The 20,073-nt window shown below is 47.2% G+C and overlaps 1 protein-coding gene across 12 annotated transcripts in view; it reads right to left on the minus strand.

Moving 5' to 3' along the window:
• Positions 1 to 42: 42 nt before the first annotated feature.
• Positions 43 to 20,073, minus strand: part of kmt2e (lysine (K)-specific methyltransferase 2E) — a 37,317-nt gene continuing 17,286 nt past the window's right edge. The window contains exons 3-25 of one of the 12 annotated variants that reach the window (XM_034673210.1): positions 16,713 to 16,824; positions 14,937 to 15,166; positions 14,641 to 14,780; positions 13,966 to 14,147; positions 13,816 to 13,854; positions 13,515 to 13,715; positions 13,266 to 13,396; positions 12,931 to 13,048; positions 11,720 to 11,829; positions 11,368 to 11,620; positions 9,726 to 9,824; positions 6,839 to 6,910; positions 6,124 to 6,309; positions 5,473 to 5,802; positions 5,022 to 5,333; positions 4,782 to 4,932; positions 4,454 to 4,680; positions 4,298 to 4,354; positions 3,649 to 4,191; positions 3,094 to 3,407; positions 2,895 to 2,974; positions 2,455 to 2,534; positions 43 to 2,369 (exon numbers count right to left, since the gene is read on the minus strand). In XM_034673210.1, coding sequence (XP_034529101.1) covers positions 1,323 to 2,369; positions 2,455 to 2,534; positions 2,895 to 2,974; positions 3,094 to 3,407; positions 3,649 to 4,191; positions 4,298 to 4,354; positions 4,454 to 4,680; positions 4,782 to 4,932; positions 5,022 to 5,333; positions 5,473 to 5,802; positions 6,124 to 6,309; positions 6,839 to 6,910; positions 9,726 to 9,824; positions 11,368 to 11,620; positions 11,720 to 11,829; positions 12,931 to 13,048; positions 13,266 to 13,396; positions 13,515 to 13,715; positions 13,816 to 13,854; positions 13,966 to 14,147; positions 14,641 to 14,780; positions 14,937 to 15,166; positions 16,713 to 16,824 — 5,014 coding nt within the window. In that variant the 3' untranslated portion in view covers positions 43 to 1,322. Of the gene's footprint in view, positions 2,370 to 2,454; positions 2,535 to 2,894; positions 2,975 to 3,093; positions 3,408 to 3,648; positions 4,192 to 4,297; positions 4,355 to 4,453; positions 4,681 to 4,781; positions 4,933 to 5,021; positions 5,334 to 5,472; positions 5,803 to 6,123; positions 6,310 to 6,838; positions 6,911 to 9,725; positions 9,825 to 11,367; positions 11,621 to 11,719; positions 11,830 to 12,930; positions 13,049 to 13,265; positions 13,397 to 13,514; positions 13,737 to 13,815; positions 13,855 to 13,965; positions 14,148 to 14,640; positions 14,781 to 14,936; positions 15,167 to 16,712; positions 16,828 to 20,073 lie in introns of all 12 variants that reach the window. The other 11 variants (XM_034673208.1, XM_034673209.1, XM_034673207.1 and 8 more) reach the window with 11 other exon arrangements.

The following is a 20,073-nucleotide window of genomic DNA, read 5'->3' on the forward strand; positions in this document are numbered from 1 at the left end:
GGCGGAGGCACAAACGTTCCCAGAGACACATGTCACCACGAGTTGTATAAAACTGTCATTACAGTGATTTATTATAATGAACCATGAAAATAGCCAACCAGTGCAGTGTCTGTGAGTCTCTCCCCTCCACACAAACATACACTCACACACAAATATTAAAAAAAGACAAAGTTGAAGAATCCAGAGAGAGAGAAAGAGAGCGAGAGAAAGAGAGAGAGAGAGAGAGAGAGAGAGAGAGAGAGAGAGAGAGAGGGGGAATAAAATAAAAATAATGCTACAGTCACAGAAACATTCAGCTTTGCCAAGAAGAGCGTTCATATGTACAACCATATTTCAAAATGGGATGGGAGCCAATTGTACAAGCATAGAAAAGAAAAGAAGCGAGTATTTACAACCTGTTCTTGGTGAAAGCTGGAGTAACCACCTATACATTAAATTACACTTTCTACAAATAACCATTGATATTCAAAAATAAACCGCTAACGTCCTACCTGCAGGAGAGACCGCTCCGCCTACCTCAGAGGACTACAGCACTCGTTACACCACGTCTCACACCTCCTCCAAGCAGCCATTCTCCTCCTCACCCCAACACACACACACACACCGGCGTTCACACACACATACACACACAATCACACACACACACGTACGAGTGCAGCCTCCCAGGTCGGGGAGGCAGGCTTCTAGAAACAGGGTCTTTTCTGAATCTGCAGCGGTGAACAGATATTTGTTGTTAGACAGAGGAATAAAAAAAATAAGTGTGTTTTTTTCTCTATACAAAAAGCTTTCTTCTTCTGCTATAATGAGCCACTAGATTAAACAAATAAAAAGGTGTAGAGAGCCGACGAGAGACGAGAGAGAGAGGAGGGAGTCAAAGGAATAACTGACAAGAGGAGGGAGGGAGAGGAAGAAGGGAAGGAGGGAGGGAGGGAGGGTTATAGGCTGGAATGTCCATTGATAAACAAAGTGCGGGCCTTACAATGGGAGTCCAAACAAGACACAGAGCGGAGAGCTTTCTCTCCATCATAAGGAGGTTATATAAAAACAAACAGAGGCCAGAGAGAGAGGGAGCGCTGAGCACCGCGGGGATCGTCCATCTTCGTTTCCACAGTTTATCTTGAAGATCATTTGATGTCCTTTTCTAAAATTTTTCTGTCCGTGTTTTCTTGTTTTCTTAAAAAGCGTCCTTTCACCCACAATCCACTGTTTTTCCACTGGCCGTGTGTTCAGGTACATAGAAAACATATCTACAGCTTATGGTACACGCCCCCCCTCAGGCAGAGTTCTCAGGGGCGGTGTTGTGGGGAGGTGGTGGAGGGGGGTCAGTGCCACCCCGTGCTCAGGTACCCCGAGCTGTGGAAAGGGGTCGAGGATGCAGGAGCTCCACGAGTCCCAGAAGGCATCTGGGAGGCAGCGGCCTGAGCCTGGCCCTGTTGAGTCTGTTGTGGGGGAGGAGGGGGAGGTGGAGGCAGTCCGGTCTGCTGAAGGGGCGGGGGATACGAGGATGGGGGTACTGAAGGGTTGGCGGCGGCACCTGGGTGCAGCAACGCCGGCTGAAACCCCGCTAAGTTCTGAAAGTGGAGGGGCTGCATTGGGGCGTTGGACGAGGGCGCGGGGGGAGGTGGGGGAGGAGGTGGAGGAGGGGTGAGGGACAGCAGGTTGCCGCCGCCTGGAGGTGGCTGCTGCTGCTGCTGCGTCTGGGCGGCCTGGCCTTGTGGAGGAGGCGGCGGCGGAGGAGCTGTAGTCAGCAGGAGCTGGTGCTGCTGGATGGGAGGAGGCTGCAAGTGCAGGAGGGTGGGGCCGGGCATCGGGTGGGGGGGCGGAGGGGGAGGCGGTGGAGGAGCAGCCGAGCTCTGATAGTGCACGCTGATGGGGAGAGTCTGCATCATAGGCTGAGAACCAGGAGGGTAAGGAGGGGTAACGGAGGGTTTAAACCCGGGGAAGGGTCCTGCAGGTGAGGGGCTCGGGTTGGGGAAGTACGCCGTGGAGACTGGAGGTGCCGGGGGAGGAGGGGGAGGTGGTGGGGGAGCACTCTGGGCATTGTACTGGGGGAAAGGAGCGGGGCCGGCCTGTGCCTGAGGCTGAGGTTGGTTCGGAGGCTGGGTGGAGAACAGCGCCCTCTGGCTGCGGAAGGGGGAGCCTTGAGGCTGAGGTTTGGGGGAGTGCAGGAGGGAGGGTCCGGGGTAGTGAACAGGAGATGAGGGTAAGGGGGTAGGAAGCAGCTTAGTGGGAGTCAGAGGGGTGGGTTTGGGTCCTGCAGGCTTGCTCGGGGGCTGGCTGGTGGGGTTCGGCGTCCGCGGCTGACTTTCGGCGTCTTCCTCCTTTGTGGGCCGGCTGGGAGGCTGAGCGGGAGGACCAGGAGAGCCCGGCTGAGGAGAGAGAGAGAGATGGTCAGACTTCTGTTCATACCTGACCGACACTCAGATCTTACTCCTGTGGGTGGTGCTGACTTACTGCGTGGGTGGGGGTCTTTTGGAGACTCGGGGAAGGGCAGTCTCTAAGTGCGGGTGTATCTCCACCTTCTGCCTCAGCATCTGGAAAACGACAACACAGATATTTGGAATGGTTCAACTTAAAGAGGAATTAATTAAATATTTGCAGTCTGCTGTTTTGATTCTACGTCTGACTGAAGTTGAAGTCAGGAGACAGTTAGATAAGTGGAAAACAGCTGATCAGGCTTTCCAAAGGTCCAAGAATCTACTTCTAAGCTCCTCCAAAGCTCATATGGCTGTCTTTGGATTTTCTGGGTCTCTTCCTGGTCTCCCTGCAACCCTGCCATGTTCCCCTCCCTCTAGTCTTTGTGCACACAGTGATCCATGTTACCTCGCTGCAGAGTGTCACTCCTCTAACTCTCTGTTAAACAGATGATTGAGAGTCCCTGTCACGACTCTCACCTGTGTCTTTGTCTTTGCTGAGCAGCAGAGCTCTGTGGTAGCTGCGTTCTCGGGCCTGCTCTACAGAGGTGGACGACGTCCTGGAGAAAGAAAGACACATATATTCTATCATTTCTGTCATCAGAGAGACGTCACAAACAGCACACAGCTCTAGCTCCTTAATTCTAACTCATGGTTTAGTAGTTTGGACGGTTCATACCACTGTCCCTCTCCTCCCTCTCTCTCCCCCTTCTCTCCGGACGCCTCGGCCTCTTCGCTGGGCTGTGGCTCTTTGACAGCTGGGGGGTTGGTGTTGGGGGTGGTGGCGGTGGTGGGGGTGGTGGTGATGATGGTGGTGGTGTTGCAGGGCACAGCGGGGGCCGGGGGCGGAGGAGGTTCACTGGTGATCTCCGGAGCACAGGGGAAGGCGTCCACGCTCAGAGGCGGCACGGTGGCGACGGGAGAGCTGCATTCGGTTTTGGAGCCGCTGCGCCGAGCTTCGCGCTGACGCTTCCTGTATTCCAGAAGAGACACCTGGAGACACAAGACAACACATGTCATCTAAGAACAAAGCGCAGTGCTGCTGCTACACCAGCAGAGGGCGCCATCCAGACAGCTACAATGACATCATTCTCCTGATCTATTTCTTCTCTATGTGGCCCTCTGCACATTTTAAAAGCTAGACTGCGAAAACTGCGACATATATACTGTGATCATCAAACTTGAGTTAGAGTCTTCCCTACAGCACAAGGATTCAGTATCACTGCTTATTCACCTTCTTCTTCTGTGGTGGGTTCTGCGCCGACCCTCCGCCCTCTCCGCTGCCGTCCCCGCTAAGCGAGCGTGAGAAAGCGAGACCACCTTCCTCAGCGCAAGGATAAAAGAGCGGCCCCTGTCCTTCACTGAAGGGGGCCTGAGAGACAACCAGAGTCCCCGTCCCCGCTGTGGACCCTGCCGCAGCCCCCGCTGCAGCGTCGGGCCTGAACGGAGCAACCAGAGGCTCCAGGGTGTGTGAGGGGGTGAGGTCCCGTAAGTTTGAGTTGACTGGAGAGAAGTTCAGGCCAGCTGGTCCAGTCGGGCCTCTGTCCGGACTTTTGATCCATCCAGAAAAAGAGGAAGCACAAGTTTCTGCGGACGAGGAGGCCTCACTGCTGACTTCTACCACTGCAGCATCTGCACGGTCCTCTCCAGAGTCCACGGATTCAGAAGCTGGAGGCTGCGGACTGTCCGGAGCAGACAGCTTGACTTCTGTGGGAAGTCCGTCTGAACTGGTGGCTCGGATGCAGGGAGAGGAGACCAACGAAGGAGGACGATCGGCCTAGAACAGAGAGAAACATCAATGTCACCTCTTCCTGTTTTTAACATATGATCCATATAACTGCAGAGGTGGAGGCTGACTGAGTCCTGCTGCGTCCTGAACTCACCTCTTGTACGCTGGGTTTCCGGCTGACCTCTGGGGAGCTTTCCGCTGAAGATTCACTCTGTAAACAACAACACACTCAGTCTCTGCTCCTCTTTATCTCTTGTAAACAAAGGTGTGTGTTTGTGTGCAGATGGAGGACAGACGGGGATGGTCTTACCTCCTGAGGGGTGCTAAGTGTGTGTGTTGGGGTGCTGGGCAGGGGCTCTGTACTTGGCTCCTCTATTCGAGTCCGAGGCGGCGTAGCCAGTAAGACGGGGGTCGCGGGGGCCTCCGGTTGCTCGGCCCTGGTGGGCGTGGCACACGGGGAACCGTAGGGCGTGGAGCTCTCAGAGATACAGGCGTCCAACGGGCTTAACCGTCGCTTCTTCAAAGGTGTGGGCAACTCTGCAGGAAGAATGGATCGAATGTAAGATATTGAACTTCAAACGTGTGTTTGATAATCTGAGGGATCAGGCAGGTTAGAGTCGCCTTAGCTGAAGACTTACCTGGTAAAGAGCAGGTGCCGTTGTAAGGGAGGGGGCTGTCAGAGTCTCCGTTGATAGAGGGGCTGAGAGGACCCTCACAGGGCATGAACAGACTAGGTCGCCTGGCCGGGCTGGGGGATCCCTCCTCCTCCAGAGCCTGCTTCAGCCATCGCTGTGACGAAGAGCAGAGGGTGAGTAAATAAAAAGCAGCACTTTGAGTTTGAGACATGTCGATCTACAGACTGATCCAGGTCTCTGTACCTTCTTGCAAGAGCCCGTGGTCGGTGGCGTTTCTGGCAGTTCTCTGGAACGCCGTCTCCCCGTAGGGACTCCCGGAGTTGTCGGGCTGCGGTTTGCCAGGAAGGGCGAGGAGAAGCGGACGTAGTGTTTGGGCGTGCTGTAGACCTGTGGCGAGCAGGCCATGCCGGGGAGGGCGTTCAGCTGCGTGGCGAGGACCTCGGGGTCGCTGCTTATTCTCAGCGGCCTCTCTGGGACCGGCTCCGGGGTCCGTACTCCACTGTGGTCCTGCATCTGCTGCTGCTGCTTCTCTCCCACCCACTCGCTCACAAAGTGCTGTGGAAGGACGTCACAGAAGGTTTGAGTGAAGACGGTTCTACATGAGGGGGGTGTGTTTTCAAATAATGAAGTAAACCTGCAACCTCATGATTACCCAGCAGCTCACTAAAGGTGACGCTGTGGAGGGAAGACGTACCTTTTTAGTTTTGAAGTTCTTGCTCCCGGTGCGTACTCTGTCCGGTGCAGGTGAGCAGCTGTGTGGGGGGCTGGACTCCGGGGCTCCTTGAGCGTCGATGGCCTCAGGCTCGGGCGCAGGCAGCATCTCTCCCTCGGGCATCTCGTTGCTCAGAGGCTCGATGGACTCGATTGGAGAGCCGGGCGGCAGGTCCGAGCAGGTGCTGATGGTGCGAGCTCGCCGGCGCTGTTGGCCGATGTGCGTGCGATTCCTCGAGAAGCTCTTCCGGTTCCTGGAGCCTTTTACCTTCGCTGGTTTTAAGCCCGGTTCCTCTTTCACCTCCAGGAGCGGCTTTGAGGTAGACAGAAGAAATGTCAGAACACGTTTGAATAGAAGTTATTGCCTGAAGTTATATTTTTGGGCATCTTTGTCTTGCTTGAGAGAGGAAATGTGGGAAGCAGAGAGAGGGGGAAGACAGGCAGCAAATGGTCGCGGCCTAGAGTCAAACCGGCGACCTCTGCGATGAGGATTATAGCCTCTGTATGTGGGGCGCTTAGACCGCTAGGCCACCAGCGCCTCAATAAACTTCACTCTGACATCCTGTTCACAAACAGTGACAGAATTCAGTAGTGTTTCTTAAATAAAAGGGATTTTGTGCGACTTTTCTCTCACCTGCATCACAGTTGGAGAATCCGCCATCTCTGGAGTGACTGGAGGCTCGTCCTTGATGTCGCTGCGACCCCCGACCTCCGTCTTGACGGTCCCGATCCTCTCCAGCGCCTGCTCCCTGCGCTTCTCCCTCTTCTCCATGCGGGCAAAGGCTTGCAGGATGGCCTCCATCTTCCTCTCCTCTCGTGTCTGCAGAGAGAAACAGGGGAGGGTTCGGAAGGCGTTAGTCCATGGAGCCCCACAGAGGCCCCTAAAGCAGCGGTATAATGGGTTAATGTGTGCTACAAAGCCAAAGCAGATCTAGCTGAGTGCAGAGTAAAAAAGGAGGGTGAAGAAGCAACCTCTCACTTTCAGCGTAAAACAAACAGAAAGGGGAGGAGGTCAGGAGCAACAGGAGAAACGCTGTAAAGATGTAAATGCTACATGTCCTGAGTTTATGTAGCGCTGTCTACAGAGCACTTTATCATCTGACCTTGTGAGAGCATGCTGACTGCCTTTCTGTACGCACATGAGGTGCAAATCTCCCAGCTCTACCTCCACCATTATAAAACAACCCACACCAAAAGCACCACCTTTATCATAACACCCCTCTTTATCCCTACAACACACATGGTTTACAGACACGACAGTTCAGTCAATCACCCCGGGACATTTTTGGTGGGTTGAGGAGGCTGGTAAAAAGGTGCAGTAGGGTTTCCTATGTATGGGTCAAGTTTACCTCCTTGTGTTTCAGTCCCTTCCAGCTGGAGGCCGCCCACACAGGGAGATGGGACTGCTCCGCTGGGCTGGCCTGAGTGTTTAATAAAGAGACAGCCCAGTTTAGAAGAGACATGTCCCCCTAGAACAAGGTTTCACAAACACTGGACAGGGCTGGACTGGTGACTCCCTGATCCCCTGCTGGTGTGAAACAGGCTTGTGTAGGAGGTGGAGAATGTTAGGAACAGTTTTGTTGCTTCAGGATTTACTAAACTGTCAAAGCTTAGTTTACTCAGAGTCTTAGAAGGTGTTTAGTTTTCAGGTGTTGCTGGTTTCTCCTCTTTAGCCGGTTAGAGCTGACTGATTCTTCATGAGTGTTAGTTCTGCTAGCTGTAGTTTCTGTTGTATCAGTTCATAAAGGATCTAAGGTTTGGGTTTACTTGGTTAGTTTAGTCTGGATGTGAGCCTTTAAATGACAAAATGATTGAACATGTCCTGCCTCAGAAGTTGGAATCAGAATAAGACGCAGGTTCAAATAATAAATATCTGATTCTCAGCTGTAAGTCGGAGACAAGTTCTGGGTTGCCTTCGATGATCTGGCACCTTCTTATCATGTTTCCTTCCCTCACCTGACTCCTCCTTCCTTCACCTGACTCCTCCTTCCCTCACCTGACTCCTCCTTTCCTCACCCGATTCCTCCTTCCCTTACCTGACTCCTGATTCCTCCTTCTCTCACCTGATTCCCCCTTTCCTCACCTGATTCCTCCTTCCCTAACCTGATTCCTCCCTCCTTCCCTCACCCGATTCCTCCTTCCCTGACCTGATTCCTCCTTTACTCACCTGACTCCCCCTTTCCTCACCTGATTCCTCCTTCCCTAACCTGATTCCTCCCTCCTTCCCTCACCCGATTCCTCCTTCCCTGACCTGATTCCTCCTTTACTCACCTGACTCCTCCTTTCCTCATCCGATTTCTCCTTTCCTCACCCGATTTCTCCTTCCCTCACCTGATTCCACCTTTATTCGACTGACTCCTCCTTTACTCACCTGACATCTCCTTTCTTCACCCGATTCCTCCTTCCCTCATCTGACTCCTTCTTTGCTCACCCGATTCCTCCTTCCCATACTTGATTCCTCCTTCCCTAATCTGATTCCGTCTTCCCTCACCTGACTCCTCCTTTCCTCACCCGATTCCTCCTTCCCTTACCCGAGTCCCGATTCCTCCTTCTCTTTCCTGAGTCCCGATTCCTCCTTCTCACACCTGACTCCTCCTTCCCTCACCTGACTCCTCCTTCCCTCATCTGATTCCTCCTTCCTGCCCCTTCTTATGTTTCCTTTCCTCACCTGATTCCTCCTTCCCTCACCTGACTCCTCCTTCCCTCACTTGACTCCTCCTTCCCTCACTTGACTCCTCCTTCCCTCACCTGACTCCTCCTTCCCTCACCTGATTCCTCCTTCCCTCTCCTTCTTATGTTTCCTTTCCTCACCTGATTCCTCCTTCCCTCACCTGACTCCTCCTTCCCTCACCTGTTTTCTCCTTCCCTCTCCATCTTATGTTTCCTTTCCTCACCTGACTCCTCCTTTGTAAATACCTCTGAATCTGAAGGCGTTTAAATCCTGTCTAAACATTAAAGAGTTAGTACTTGCTCTGTGAAGCGTCCACATTAGATGGTTTTAGGGATCGGATACTTTTTACTGTAACATGTCTGAGCTACTACTAATCTAATGAAATAATGATAGCTCAGGGGGGAACACAGACTTCAGAGGACAGAATAAAACCCAGAATCTGTCTACACAGGCCGATCAGCTGAAGGACAAAACAGCCAGGTTGCCTTTTCAAACAAAGGGGGCTCTTTTGTAAGAGGGCGAGATATCATGCCAACACACACTGATGTTATCTCCTCCGCACCGTTGTCGCGGCCTGGATTTACACACACCCACACACATCCAGCGATCGTCAGTTTGTGAATGCACACTTCTTTTTTTCGCTCCGACAGGCACGGCTCTCTCTCTCTCTTTCTCTCTCCTGGGCCGCGATCCATAGAAAGCAGCCTATTGGATCTCCCAAAGTCAATATGGCCCTGGCAACAAGGCTGTACCCTCTGCATACAACCCCCCCTCTCCCTCCCTCTCGCTCTTTAACCATCTATCTCTCTCTGGCCGATTAGCAGAACTGTATGTTGGCCAAAGATGAGTCAGCACTTTGCACCCTGGGTCGACCGTGTGAAATGGAGCTGACTGCGGGGTAATTTCCAAAGAGAAAAAAAGAGGGAGCGTGCGTGTGTGCGTTTGTGTGTACGGCGCTCATCTTTGTGTGTTTGATCCCATCTCTGCGGGACGTACGGCAGTTTGGCAGGAGAGAGCTGTTGAGCCAGTAATTGGCCATTTGAAACTCCTCTCTGCAGTGAAGGTGAGAGCTATAAACTCCAGGTATAACGCACACTAGGGGGACGTTTCCCGCTCGAATGACGGCACAACATACTGGTTTGCTCCCACTGACGGGAGATAATGGTGGTGGTGGTGTTAATGGGAGCGTAGCGCGGGAGGCCGGTTAATTTTCTCTTACGCTGGAGGAGAAAAAAAAAAAAGGGGGCAACAAATGAGGAGAAATAAACTGACAGAGAGAGAATGGGAAGCTGTAAGAGGGAGGAGAAGATCTGAGCAAAAACAGCAACAGGGGCGTTGAAAGTGACAGGGAGCACCAGCAGCAGATGAGTGATGAAGAGGAGGGTAGTTACATGGAAGGGAGCTTAAGGACAGCTGCTCCTATCCAAGCACACAGCTCCCTTTAGCAGGCAGTCCGCTCCCAGAGTAACAGGGGACAGTTTGATTTCTCTGCGGGGCGGCTGCGTGGCAGGAGAACACAAAAAAAAAAAAAAAAAAGCTGTAGCCCCTAAGCTTGGCACACTTACCATCTTCCTCCTCCTCTCTGCAATCTGCTCCTCTGACTCCATCTCTACTTCATTGCTAACGGAGGTTTTGTCTTCTAGATCCTCATATAACTCAGGATCCTGTAAGAGGAGGGGAGAGCGGGGTATGGCGCTTTATCATGGCTGATCAGTCAGTCTGACTACAGACTAGAGGGAGACAGGTAAGAGTGGGGGAGGGGAGGGGAGGGGAGGGGGAAGGGGAAGGGGAAGTGGGGGGGTGAGGGAAGTAATCTGGAAATACGAGAACTAACACGGGACTTCCACCAGATCTGTGTCCGGTCCATCTCTGATCCGTTGCGTGCTCTCTTGTACAGCTGGAGTCATGAGACCGAGGTTTTCCTGCAGAAATCACTGAATCAAGGATTCTCCTCCTCCTCTCCTCATCCATGTTGTCTTTCTGGTCCTCTGAAAACCTCTGACCTGTTGACTTCAGGCCTGGCTCCGCTCAAAATGACGGTTTGTTGTTGTAGTTAAGTTAAAAAAAATCTGGTGATAACACAGAGTGTTTTATTTTGAAATATAACCAGATGTTTTCATAATTTTTGGGTGCCTTACTTCCTGTCCCGCTCCATCCAGCAAAAATAGAAGTCTTGCGTATTGGATCCATTGCGTTCCGACTTGCCGGATCAGCGCCGTAGCTGGAACGCAACGGAGTGGATCCAGTGGAAGTTAACACATTGACTAGAATAGAAACCTATCAGATCTGGGGCTGTGACGGATCGGACATGGACTGGACATGGATCTGGTGGAATTTGGCCGTGACTGTTTTAAGTGGTCAGTTTGTGAGAAACCAAACAGCTCAGACCCTTTTCTGATCCTACGAGCTGCCCCGGTCCTCCTGAAGAGACGATCTAACAACTCTTCTACTTTCAGCTACTTTCACCTGCTTCCTCTTACAACATGGACCACATCGCACCTGGCATACTGCGCTCTGTGAAACTGTGAAGCTGTGAATCTGTGGTTGCACTGTCAGTGAGTTTAAGACCTCCTTTGTGGGGACAGCTATCTCACCTTTCTACTCTAGGGCTGTAACAAAATCTGCAAAACAAGTCTACGTATCTGAATAACAAAGCTGCACTCTGACCCCTGACCTAACTGATGACTGAATGGTCAAGTAACTAATTTCAAAACATCTTCAACAACACTTCTCTAGATTTTAAAGTCCTGAAGGAAACAAATGGAACAAATTAAGCTTGATCTCTGAAAGTAGAAAACTCTTTTTTAAAATGAGTTAAGGAAAAGTTTTTTTATCGTCTATTTCTGATTATACAAACAAGAGAAATCACGCTTCCTGACATACACCTGCACAAACCTGAAGGTAACACATCTGCCATACAAGAGGAACCAAAGTGTCTCACAGTGGCGGTAAAATCTGTACTCTGGCGTCCAAATTATAAGCTGAGGGGGCAAAGGTGAATGCATAAAGGGATGATGGGAAAAAGAGGGAACTAAAAAGGATGTATAGTAACAAACAATGGAAAACATGCATATACATTTCACAGAGATAAAAACAGCATGCATGGATCAAAAGAGTGAATGTGTATTAAAACGATCAGCTGTCTTTACATGTAACACAGTGAAGAGTGAATGAGAGGTGGATGTGAAGCGTGGAGTGTAGTCTTGCCTGGTTGTTAGAGATGGAGAGGCGAAGAGGAGACAGCTTCCTCTGCTTCCCGTCGCCCACGCTCTTGCTCTTCCCCTCGCCGTCCAGGCCCACGTTCTGGTTCTGGCCCAAGTCGTCCCGGACCATTTCCTTGTCCTTGAGGCTTCGTCGGCGTCGGCCTCCCGAGCCCATGTTCTCCGTGGGCTCCAGGTTGTGCTTGAGCACGGGGCACTCGGGGTTTCCCTTCAGGCAGGCACAGTCCACCTTGTATTTACTACGAATGTGAAAAGAGGAAGAAAGATGAAGGCGTGATGTAAGAGAGCGATGTCACCACAATGTTGTGGTTCAACTAGAGTTTGCTCTTCGTACTCACCAGCTGCCGTAGTCGAAATCAAAACCGATGGTGATCTCTGTGCCCTTTATGATAGGCCTCAGTGAGTAGATGTATAAATGCAGCATGCCATCCTCGACGACGTGCCGCACCTACGAAGGAAATTTAAAAATTAGAGAAGACAAATATAAAGACAATAATAGAATAAAGCATGAAGCTGAATGAATTTAATGACATTTTTTAAACTAATTTTACTTTCTTTCTTGATCTCAGATTTTGAAATATTTTGTGTTTTAATGCTTATGTTTGTTTAATGTCATATTTTAAATTGGATGTTTTCTCACAAGGTATGGCGTTATGGAATTAATCTGATATTGGATCTACAATTAGATGTTGGGCATACGGGCACCCTGCAGGGGTTTCAAGAGGTCTGAGCCAGTTTCAGGCTGTGACTCTGCACAGAAAAGATTCAATGTGTGTCTTAATCCTTGGGAAGAAGTTCTGAGATGAATTGAATGATTAAAGGGTTAATTTTGGTTAAAGCCTCTGGAAACGTATATGGTATCTTTAAAATTCATATACAATATCAAAATTACATGTGTAATCAAGCTTCAACAAAAAGCTGAAAGTGAAAATAAACATCCACAACTATGAAAAAACTCTGTTCAAAAACAGCAGCGGAGGCTGAAGTGTAGTTTGTGCACGCAGAGGAGCTCGGCTCCGGGTGTCAGACTGAGCCGTGTGTCTAAACTCTGAGCTGTTTGGGGAAAGGCCGTGAACCGGTCCTGGGGAAAGTTGGTGAACTGGTCCTGGGGACATGAGCGGAGCATATGCAGGACTGCTATTTTAAATATATATAATAGTATGTAAATGTGACTATAAATATCAAAGGTAGACTGTTTTTGTTGATTTGAGTTACCAGAGGCTTTAAGATAAGATCAGTTGTGATTCTGTGTCCGGCGGGACAATGAGACTCTGCAAGTTACAGACTTCAGAGCAGTGAAGGGGGCTGATTATTTAGAATAATCCCTCTTATTTAAATAAACAATAAGACCCAACACTATTCACTATGTATGTTAAGTTACATAAGTAGAGAGAGTAGATCAAACATAACTGGCCGCATATAAAATTTAAATGTTTGATGATTGTTCTGGTTTTTGTCTTGTCTGTAACTCTGTAAAGCACTTTGAATTTCTCTTGTATGAATGCTCTTTATAAATAAACTTGCCTTGCCAGTTTTTAATCAGACTTACTTCAGAGTTAGGGGTGCAGGAGCGACGGATGAAGCGTGCCTCATTCCCAAAACTGCGTGCGTCCACACACATCTCCAGTCCGTCGAATTTGGAATAAAATAGCACAAATGGGTACGGCCTTCAAAAAGAGGAAACAATGAATGAGTGTTAACAAATCACTTAAAAGACACCTCAATGAACTACACTGCACATCCATCCATCCCAAGAGCACAGAGCCATTAATACTGCTTCATCTGTCTGACCTAAATCAGAGAAATGCAGCTTATAGCCAACACACATCCATCAGACAGAACTCCAAGGAGGAGTCCCTCTTTAATAGCAACTAGCCTGCTGACCTCTTGAAAAAGTAACCGTTGGCCTCAAACTGCTGTCGAAGCATGAACTTTCCCCTGTACTCAATGATGAGGGAGTCTGGGGCCAAGTCTCGCACCGCCTTGAGGATCTTCTTGTTTTTCTGAACTTGACTCTGAGAGAAGAGAGGAAGAGAGAGAGTCAGACACATTACAGATCCTCTTAAAGCTCAGATCCAGGATCGTTAAAGCTTGATGTGTCGAATGAGAGACGTGGCAGAGGCTGGGTTTTACCTCCACAGGGGGTTTGAAGGAAGCAGGGTGCGTGTTGTAAGCCAGGCTCTTGCCGTCGCCCTGCTCTTTGACACGCAGCAGGACCTGGACGTCCTCGCTGTACTGATTACTGCTGGCCTCCTCGTAACGCTCCATCCACGTCTTGATCTTGTTCTCCCAAAGGGACGGGTGCTCGGTGGGCTCCTGCTCCGGAGCTGCACCCTGAGCGATAAAATCACAAAGCTGTTGAGTTTTAGAAACTTTGGTTTTAGGTTTGACGGAAGAAAAACTCCAGAATCCTCGATTGTTTATGTGTACTTACCTTTACTCTGGAGGACTTTCTGGACCCCTCTCTGAAAGCCTGCCACACAAAATCAGACACAAAACTTAAATTAACTCAAGTTCAAACACATAATACAGAATGTGTGTCGACTGTGAAGTTGTTATTATACAATAATTAGGCAAAGCAGACCTTCTTGGCTCGTGCAGAACCCGCTGGAGGCTCTTTATCACCACTCTTTTTTCTTTTTTTGTCAGCCTGCTTATTGCCAAGGCGCCCGGTCGTCAGTGTGATGGTGGTAGGCGTGTGTTGGAAGGTGGAGTAGAGCTCTAGCGGCACTTCATCTCCACTCTCTGTAGCACTGGTGTCCCCATCTGAACAAGCAAACAAACACATTTATAGTTGTTTGAATCTATGAAGAAAGCCTCGACTGCTGCAGTGTAGTGGTGAGGATGTGGAGCTGATGCATGTTTCAGCACGGAGCAGGAAGTGATTTTGCTGTCCAGCAGGTGTCAGTGTGTCCCAGGCTCTAGCGGGGTGAGCTCTGCACAGGGAGGAGGAGGGGGGGCTGCACCCTGACACAGCCTACAACCTGCTCTGATCACTAACAAGCTGGCCATTTACCGCAGCAAGGAAACCAGTGAAAAGAGAACTGAAAGCTCTGTGTTTGGGCTCTCATAGGAACCTTCTGACACCTCGTAGCATGTCAGGGGAATGCAGGTCTCAAAATAACGGCCTTCTTTTTAAGATTTAAGTGACAATTTGATAATATTCTGCAGCTTTGTTGAAGCAAATCAAAGCAAACTAGGATTATATGTTGTTAAAGGAACTCTTTTTGAAGACTGGGCCCTCCATGCAGCCTCTTACCAGACAAACATTCCCGTTTCCTGGTCTGCAGCAGGATGGCCCTCTCTCTGTCCAGGTGTCGTGGTTGGCAGCGTTCACACAGGTAGGTCTCAGGAATGTTCTGCCTGTCGATGCCCATGCAGTCTATATGCTGCCAGGCACTAAAAGAGTCAAAGACACACATTTACAAAAACATTCTAATCACTTTTCAAGTAGCACAAATACCGATGACAAGTTCAGACCGCAGAGGGAACAGAGTAGTGAGTCATCGTGCCAAAGATCCTGTAAACAATGAAACGGTAACACGGGGCTCTTGCCTGCACTTGTCACAGCAGATCATGTAGCCGTCATCATGGGTGAAGCCACAGATGCAGCGGGTGATGTCAGCCCCGTAGCTGCCATCCTCTGAGGTGCTGAGCGTGGTGCCCCGAGATGCTTCGTCCTGACCCCCTGGAACAAACAGCCCCCCCTCTCCTTGTCGGATCAACATGGAGGGGGGAGGGGAGGCTGGCGGTGTAGGTGGGGGCCGGGCCCCATAGTTATGGTCCTGATGAAGGAACAGAGGGTATGAGTCAGGTGGAGAAGCTGGATAAGGGTTCTGTTTGATTAGGGCTGGGCGATAAAACGATAATTATCATGATGTTATTTTTCTCAATATAAATATAATTGATTTATTTAAACCTGTGATTACATCCCCCAACCACTGGATAGGGAGTGTGTCTTAAATGCAACATTAAACAGAAGAAGAAGTCTGCAATTTTAAAAAGACCTGGGGTCCTGTGCTGTCATTTGTAAATTCTATTCCCTCTCTTGAGGACTAATGTAATACATGTTTCATAGGCCAAGTTGTAAAAAATAATTTCAAGATTTTGTCTGTTAGAAATATTTTTTATTTCATGTTTTCAATTTTTTTATTATTGTTTTTAATTTATCTTATGTATCATATCTTCTTTCTAATTCATGAGTCCTTCCTGTTTTCTCATTTTTAAGATTTTAAGACTTATTTTAAAACACATTGGATTGGACTCTAGTGGTTGTCATTGTACAATGTGTTCTTGTTTGTCTGTAAAAATATAAAACTGGGTAACATGCTCTTTTTGATTGATGTATACAGCAACAAAACCTAATGAAAATATAATATATAAAAAAAGAAGAAGAAGTCGGCATGGAACAGCCAATCATATCGCAGGGTTAGAGGTGGGCGGGGCTTAAAGATGTTTGAAGCGGAATGTAAACAGCTGAAACAAGTGACACTGAAGGAAACACAAAACCTCCCAGCTCAAAGCAGAGTGAAAACATGCTTGATAAGAAAGGCCACTAAACTTCATTAGTTAAGATATCTTGTCTTTTTACTAGACGACTAAATCACAGATACAAGCTAACAAACAGTCTTCAACTTTCACTCAGGATAAAAAAAATCTGCCTTTAAAACGATATGAAAGAATGATTTGATATCTATCCTGAAAATAACAATATCGACTGATATGAAAAATGTCTTTGTGATAAATTTGTTTTTCAAAATCGCCCAGCTCCATGTGTGATCAATATTTACACCTACGACTGTTATAACATGGAGCTAGGCCTCCAAACCAAGTGATGGTTTTTAACCCTTTGTTTAAAAAAGGGGAAAAAATACAGCTGAAGTGTGTTTTTTTGTTCTGTTTTATTTCTTTCACAATTACTGTAAATATAACATATTTATTTTTGGTTATTGTTTGTCCTGTGTAATTTGCTTAAAGTCGTGACCATTTGTTTAATGCCAGTTGTTGGACATACTATTGTTTTTCTTATAAAAGAAAATGCGAAAATGCAAAAATAAAGTGTTCAAAAAAAGGGGGGAAAATACGATATAAGACAAGAAAATCAAGATTTATTGATCCCTATAGCTGATGATTAATTTTTCCGTTGGTCGATCACAAAGTTCTCTGTATCATAAAAAGTCTGAGGACACCGGTGCATTAAAGGTCAGTGTTCTCTAAATATAAAGTGGATCTCAGCATGAATGATTAACAGAGAGGGAGGGCTCAAGGTATACAGGTCGTTTGTACTGAGCAAGCAGAGTGTGTGTCGTGTGTGTCAGTGTGTGTACTCACAGCATAAGGCAGGCCAATGTAACTGTGGGAATGGTGAGAACTGCTGCTGTAGATCTGGTGTGGGTAGCTGGACTTTTCCACCACCACAGGGCTGGCCTCCACCGATTCAGGTCTGCTGGGCGACACAGGAAAAGAATAACTTTCATTTCTCTGCAGAGTTGAAAAGTCAGATAACAAGGTTACACAGAGCGATTGTTTCCCTCCTGACGGTGTGAGGAAGTGTGTGTGTGCGTCAGCGGGGCTCAAAGTAGAGGCAAAAATAAAGTAAGAGTGACGAGGAGCAAGGGAGGAGAAGACCTCTGAACATCCAGAGGGGAGAGGAAACCAGAATCATTTCATCCACATTAATAAAGTTACACAGAAGGGTTTATATTTCAGGCTGATTAATACTCCTGCTGCAGCTTGTAAGAGGAAAGAGTTTATTTCTTACTCTTCAAATGATCAGGCTTATTTAGCAGCTTTACTGAACATGTAGAAGGGACAGATTTAATTAGACTGTAAACCCTACTTTTATAGAAAGGCCTTTTTAGAGTAAATCAGTTGATTCCCTGTTTAATTGTGTTCTTATTTTAGATTTAGATTTGTTATATTGGTTTACTTTAATTCCAGCACAACCTGATTGTGTTGTATCTTGAACTTTTTACATCTCAGGTCCTGCACCTCATGTTTTTCCATGCTTTTAATGTTATTCTAATCTGCCTGTGTGCGTTTTTACCCTTGGTGTAAAGCACCTTGTAACTGTGTTTTGAAAGGTACAAATAAATGTTTTATTATTATCTTTTATAAAACATGGAGGCCACTGTGGACCATCTGTATGAGGCATTTGTGTGCACAGGTAACAGATAATCTTGAATCCTGGACACTCTTCTTTTTTATAGTTCTTTATTCTAGTTTTTGGACAGCTCTGTGGTTCTTGGGTTTTTCAAACATTGTGAAAAATAACCAAAATTCAAGAGCAATAAAACGTTCATGTAAGAGTTATTTTCTTATTTGTATTACTCTTACATTGTCATATTTATTCCTATATTCAGTTATTTACCCGTTTACTTATTAGAAGTACAACAAAATTATTTTATTTAATATTATCTTTTTTATAACAATTTTATATGTGTAGCCGTGTATGTATGCATGTATATACAGTATATATATATATTCCTTATTTCAATTTATGTATGTATGTATATTTTTAGTATTTTATAGTTATATTATTAGTATTTTATTATATATTTTTATTCTTATGTTTTTTATTTTGTATATCTTTATATATTTTATTTTATTATTAGCATGATTATGTTTAAAACATGAAAAAGATGTTTGAAATAATGGACCTGTGTTGTAAAGTTTGCGTTCGAACCTAAACTAATAAACTTCATGCATCAGCATGACAGGGCCTTAGGTCGGTCACCTCTATAACATCTGTGTGCAGGAGCCGTACATATTCAACCTGATACTTCCAGACAGACATGTCAACACAATGTGAAGAATCAGGATGATTGCCTCTTGAAGAGGAGCCTTCATTGCATCATGACCTCTCACTCAGTCCCATTACACCTGACTGAGCTAAGAGTTCCTGTAGGTCAGAGTTCAAAAACACAGACTGTATAAATAATGGACGTAGTATCCGTGACGCCACCCATCTGTTTTGAAGCCTATCGGCGGCGGCAGCCATATTTGAAATGCTGAACTCAACCTAACTTCTGTCGAGGCAGTGTGAGGTAAAGAGGCGGGGTTTGAGCCTCCTCGCCAACAGCTACGATGTTCTCGCCTGTCAGTCAAGTCAAACTGGTAATATTAATATCTTCTGAATTGTATTGTTAGAAAAGTACAGTGTGTGCTGATTTGGAATTAGCTAACCAGACTACACTCTTTTTTTGTACCAGGCTGTAAACATGTTTATTTCTGCTGCAAAGATCGGCTCTTTTGAACGTGTGTGTATGTGGTTTCTGGTGTTTCTGCAGCCAGCCTCAAGTGGACGCTCGATGAATTGCAGTTCATATTTTGAGAGCGGAGGTTACCGCTTGTTCAAAACCCAAACAAAACCAATCAATGGAATGCAACTCAAAAAACGAAGATTAGATAAATGTTTGAGATTTTAAAATATGCAAAGAGAAAAAACGTTTCTACTTATATCCCCTGAAAAAAATTAATGTCAGCATCCTCAGATGTATATTAAAACCCAAAGACTGATATGTGCATAATATTAAAAGCAGGTCCAACCGGACCAGCAACTAAAATTCAAACTGCTGTCAGTAAATAGAACTCTTCCTGCATCGTACGTGTCTTTGCGCTCCATACTTGATGCTTTTTTTTGCTGTTTAAACCTGATCTGGACTTGCTGACTGCGCACGCTGTCACATTATCGCTGCTGGAAAACAAAGTCAGACAAACAACGGGAACACGTCAAAATAACTTGTGTTCGTCCCTCCTGAGCTTGACATCTACAAGGCAGACAGTCACTCTAAAACCTGCTGACTCTCACACACATAAACACACACCCACACACACACACGGCCATTTCTTTCAAGCCTGTTCATACCAAACCAGTAGATCCACTTTACTCAGGATCACAGAGCCTGTTCTGGGTGCCTGGGACCCAACCCCCCCTCATTGAGACACGATTAAAGTATTCTACAGTTGCTGGGAGGGTGTCACTACAGAGGGGGAAGAGGAACTGGGTGGCACGAGACGAGATAGTCAGGTGAGAGGAGGGAGTAATGAAGGGGAGAGAGGGAAATGTGAGGAAGAGCAGAGGGATTGTTTATGTGATCAGAGGTTCAAACATGCAAAAAGAGCGAATTCAGTCCTCTTTTTCTGTCTCATAATGTCCTCAAAGGTCATAAACTATAAATAAAAAGCAGTCACAGCTGTCTCATGACTCTGAAAGCACACCTCGCGCTACATGGAGGATCACGGCCGACAAGTTCTACTCAAAAAGCCCAAACATGAACGAAAGCTCACTGAGAAACCTGGAAGCTTTGAGTTAAAGGGTTAGTACGAAACACTCAAAGACTTCAGGGACTCTGAACAGGCCGTGCAGCATTTCTGTCAAACTTCAACTTCATGACACACGTGTTTTTCAAGTCCTCTGACAGCCACATAAAGACAAAGACTACCATTATGTTGCTTCAGAAAGTATTAAAACCAAACATTCTCCCACTATCTCCCCGTCACTTAAACATCTATCCTCTATAATCTTAGCAGAGAGGTAAAGTGTGGATACGGTACCTGCGTGAGCCCTTCTCAGCCCTTCTTATTCCTCTTGTTGCATGCCGACAGAGCAATGTGCAACACTTCCTGTGAGCGTTGCTGCTCAAGTGTTCACTGTCAAAGTGAAAACGTAAGTGCATGCATGAGGTCTGGA

The sequence above is a fragment of the Notolabrus celidotus genome, chromosome 21, assembly GCF_009762535.1.
Source record: "Notolabrus celidotus isolate fNotCel1 chromosome 21, fNotCel1.pri, whole genome shotgun sequence".
Taxonomy (NCBI): domain Eukaryota; kingdom Metazoa; phylum Chordata; class Actinopteri; order Labriformes; family Labridae; genus Notolabrus; species Notolabrus celidotus.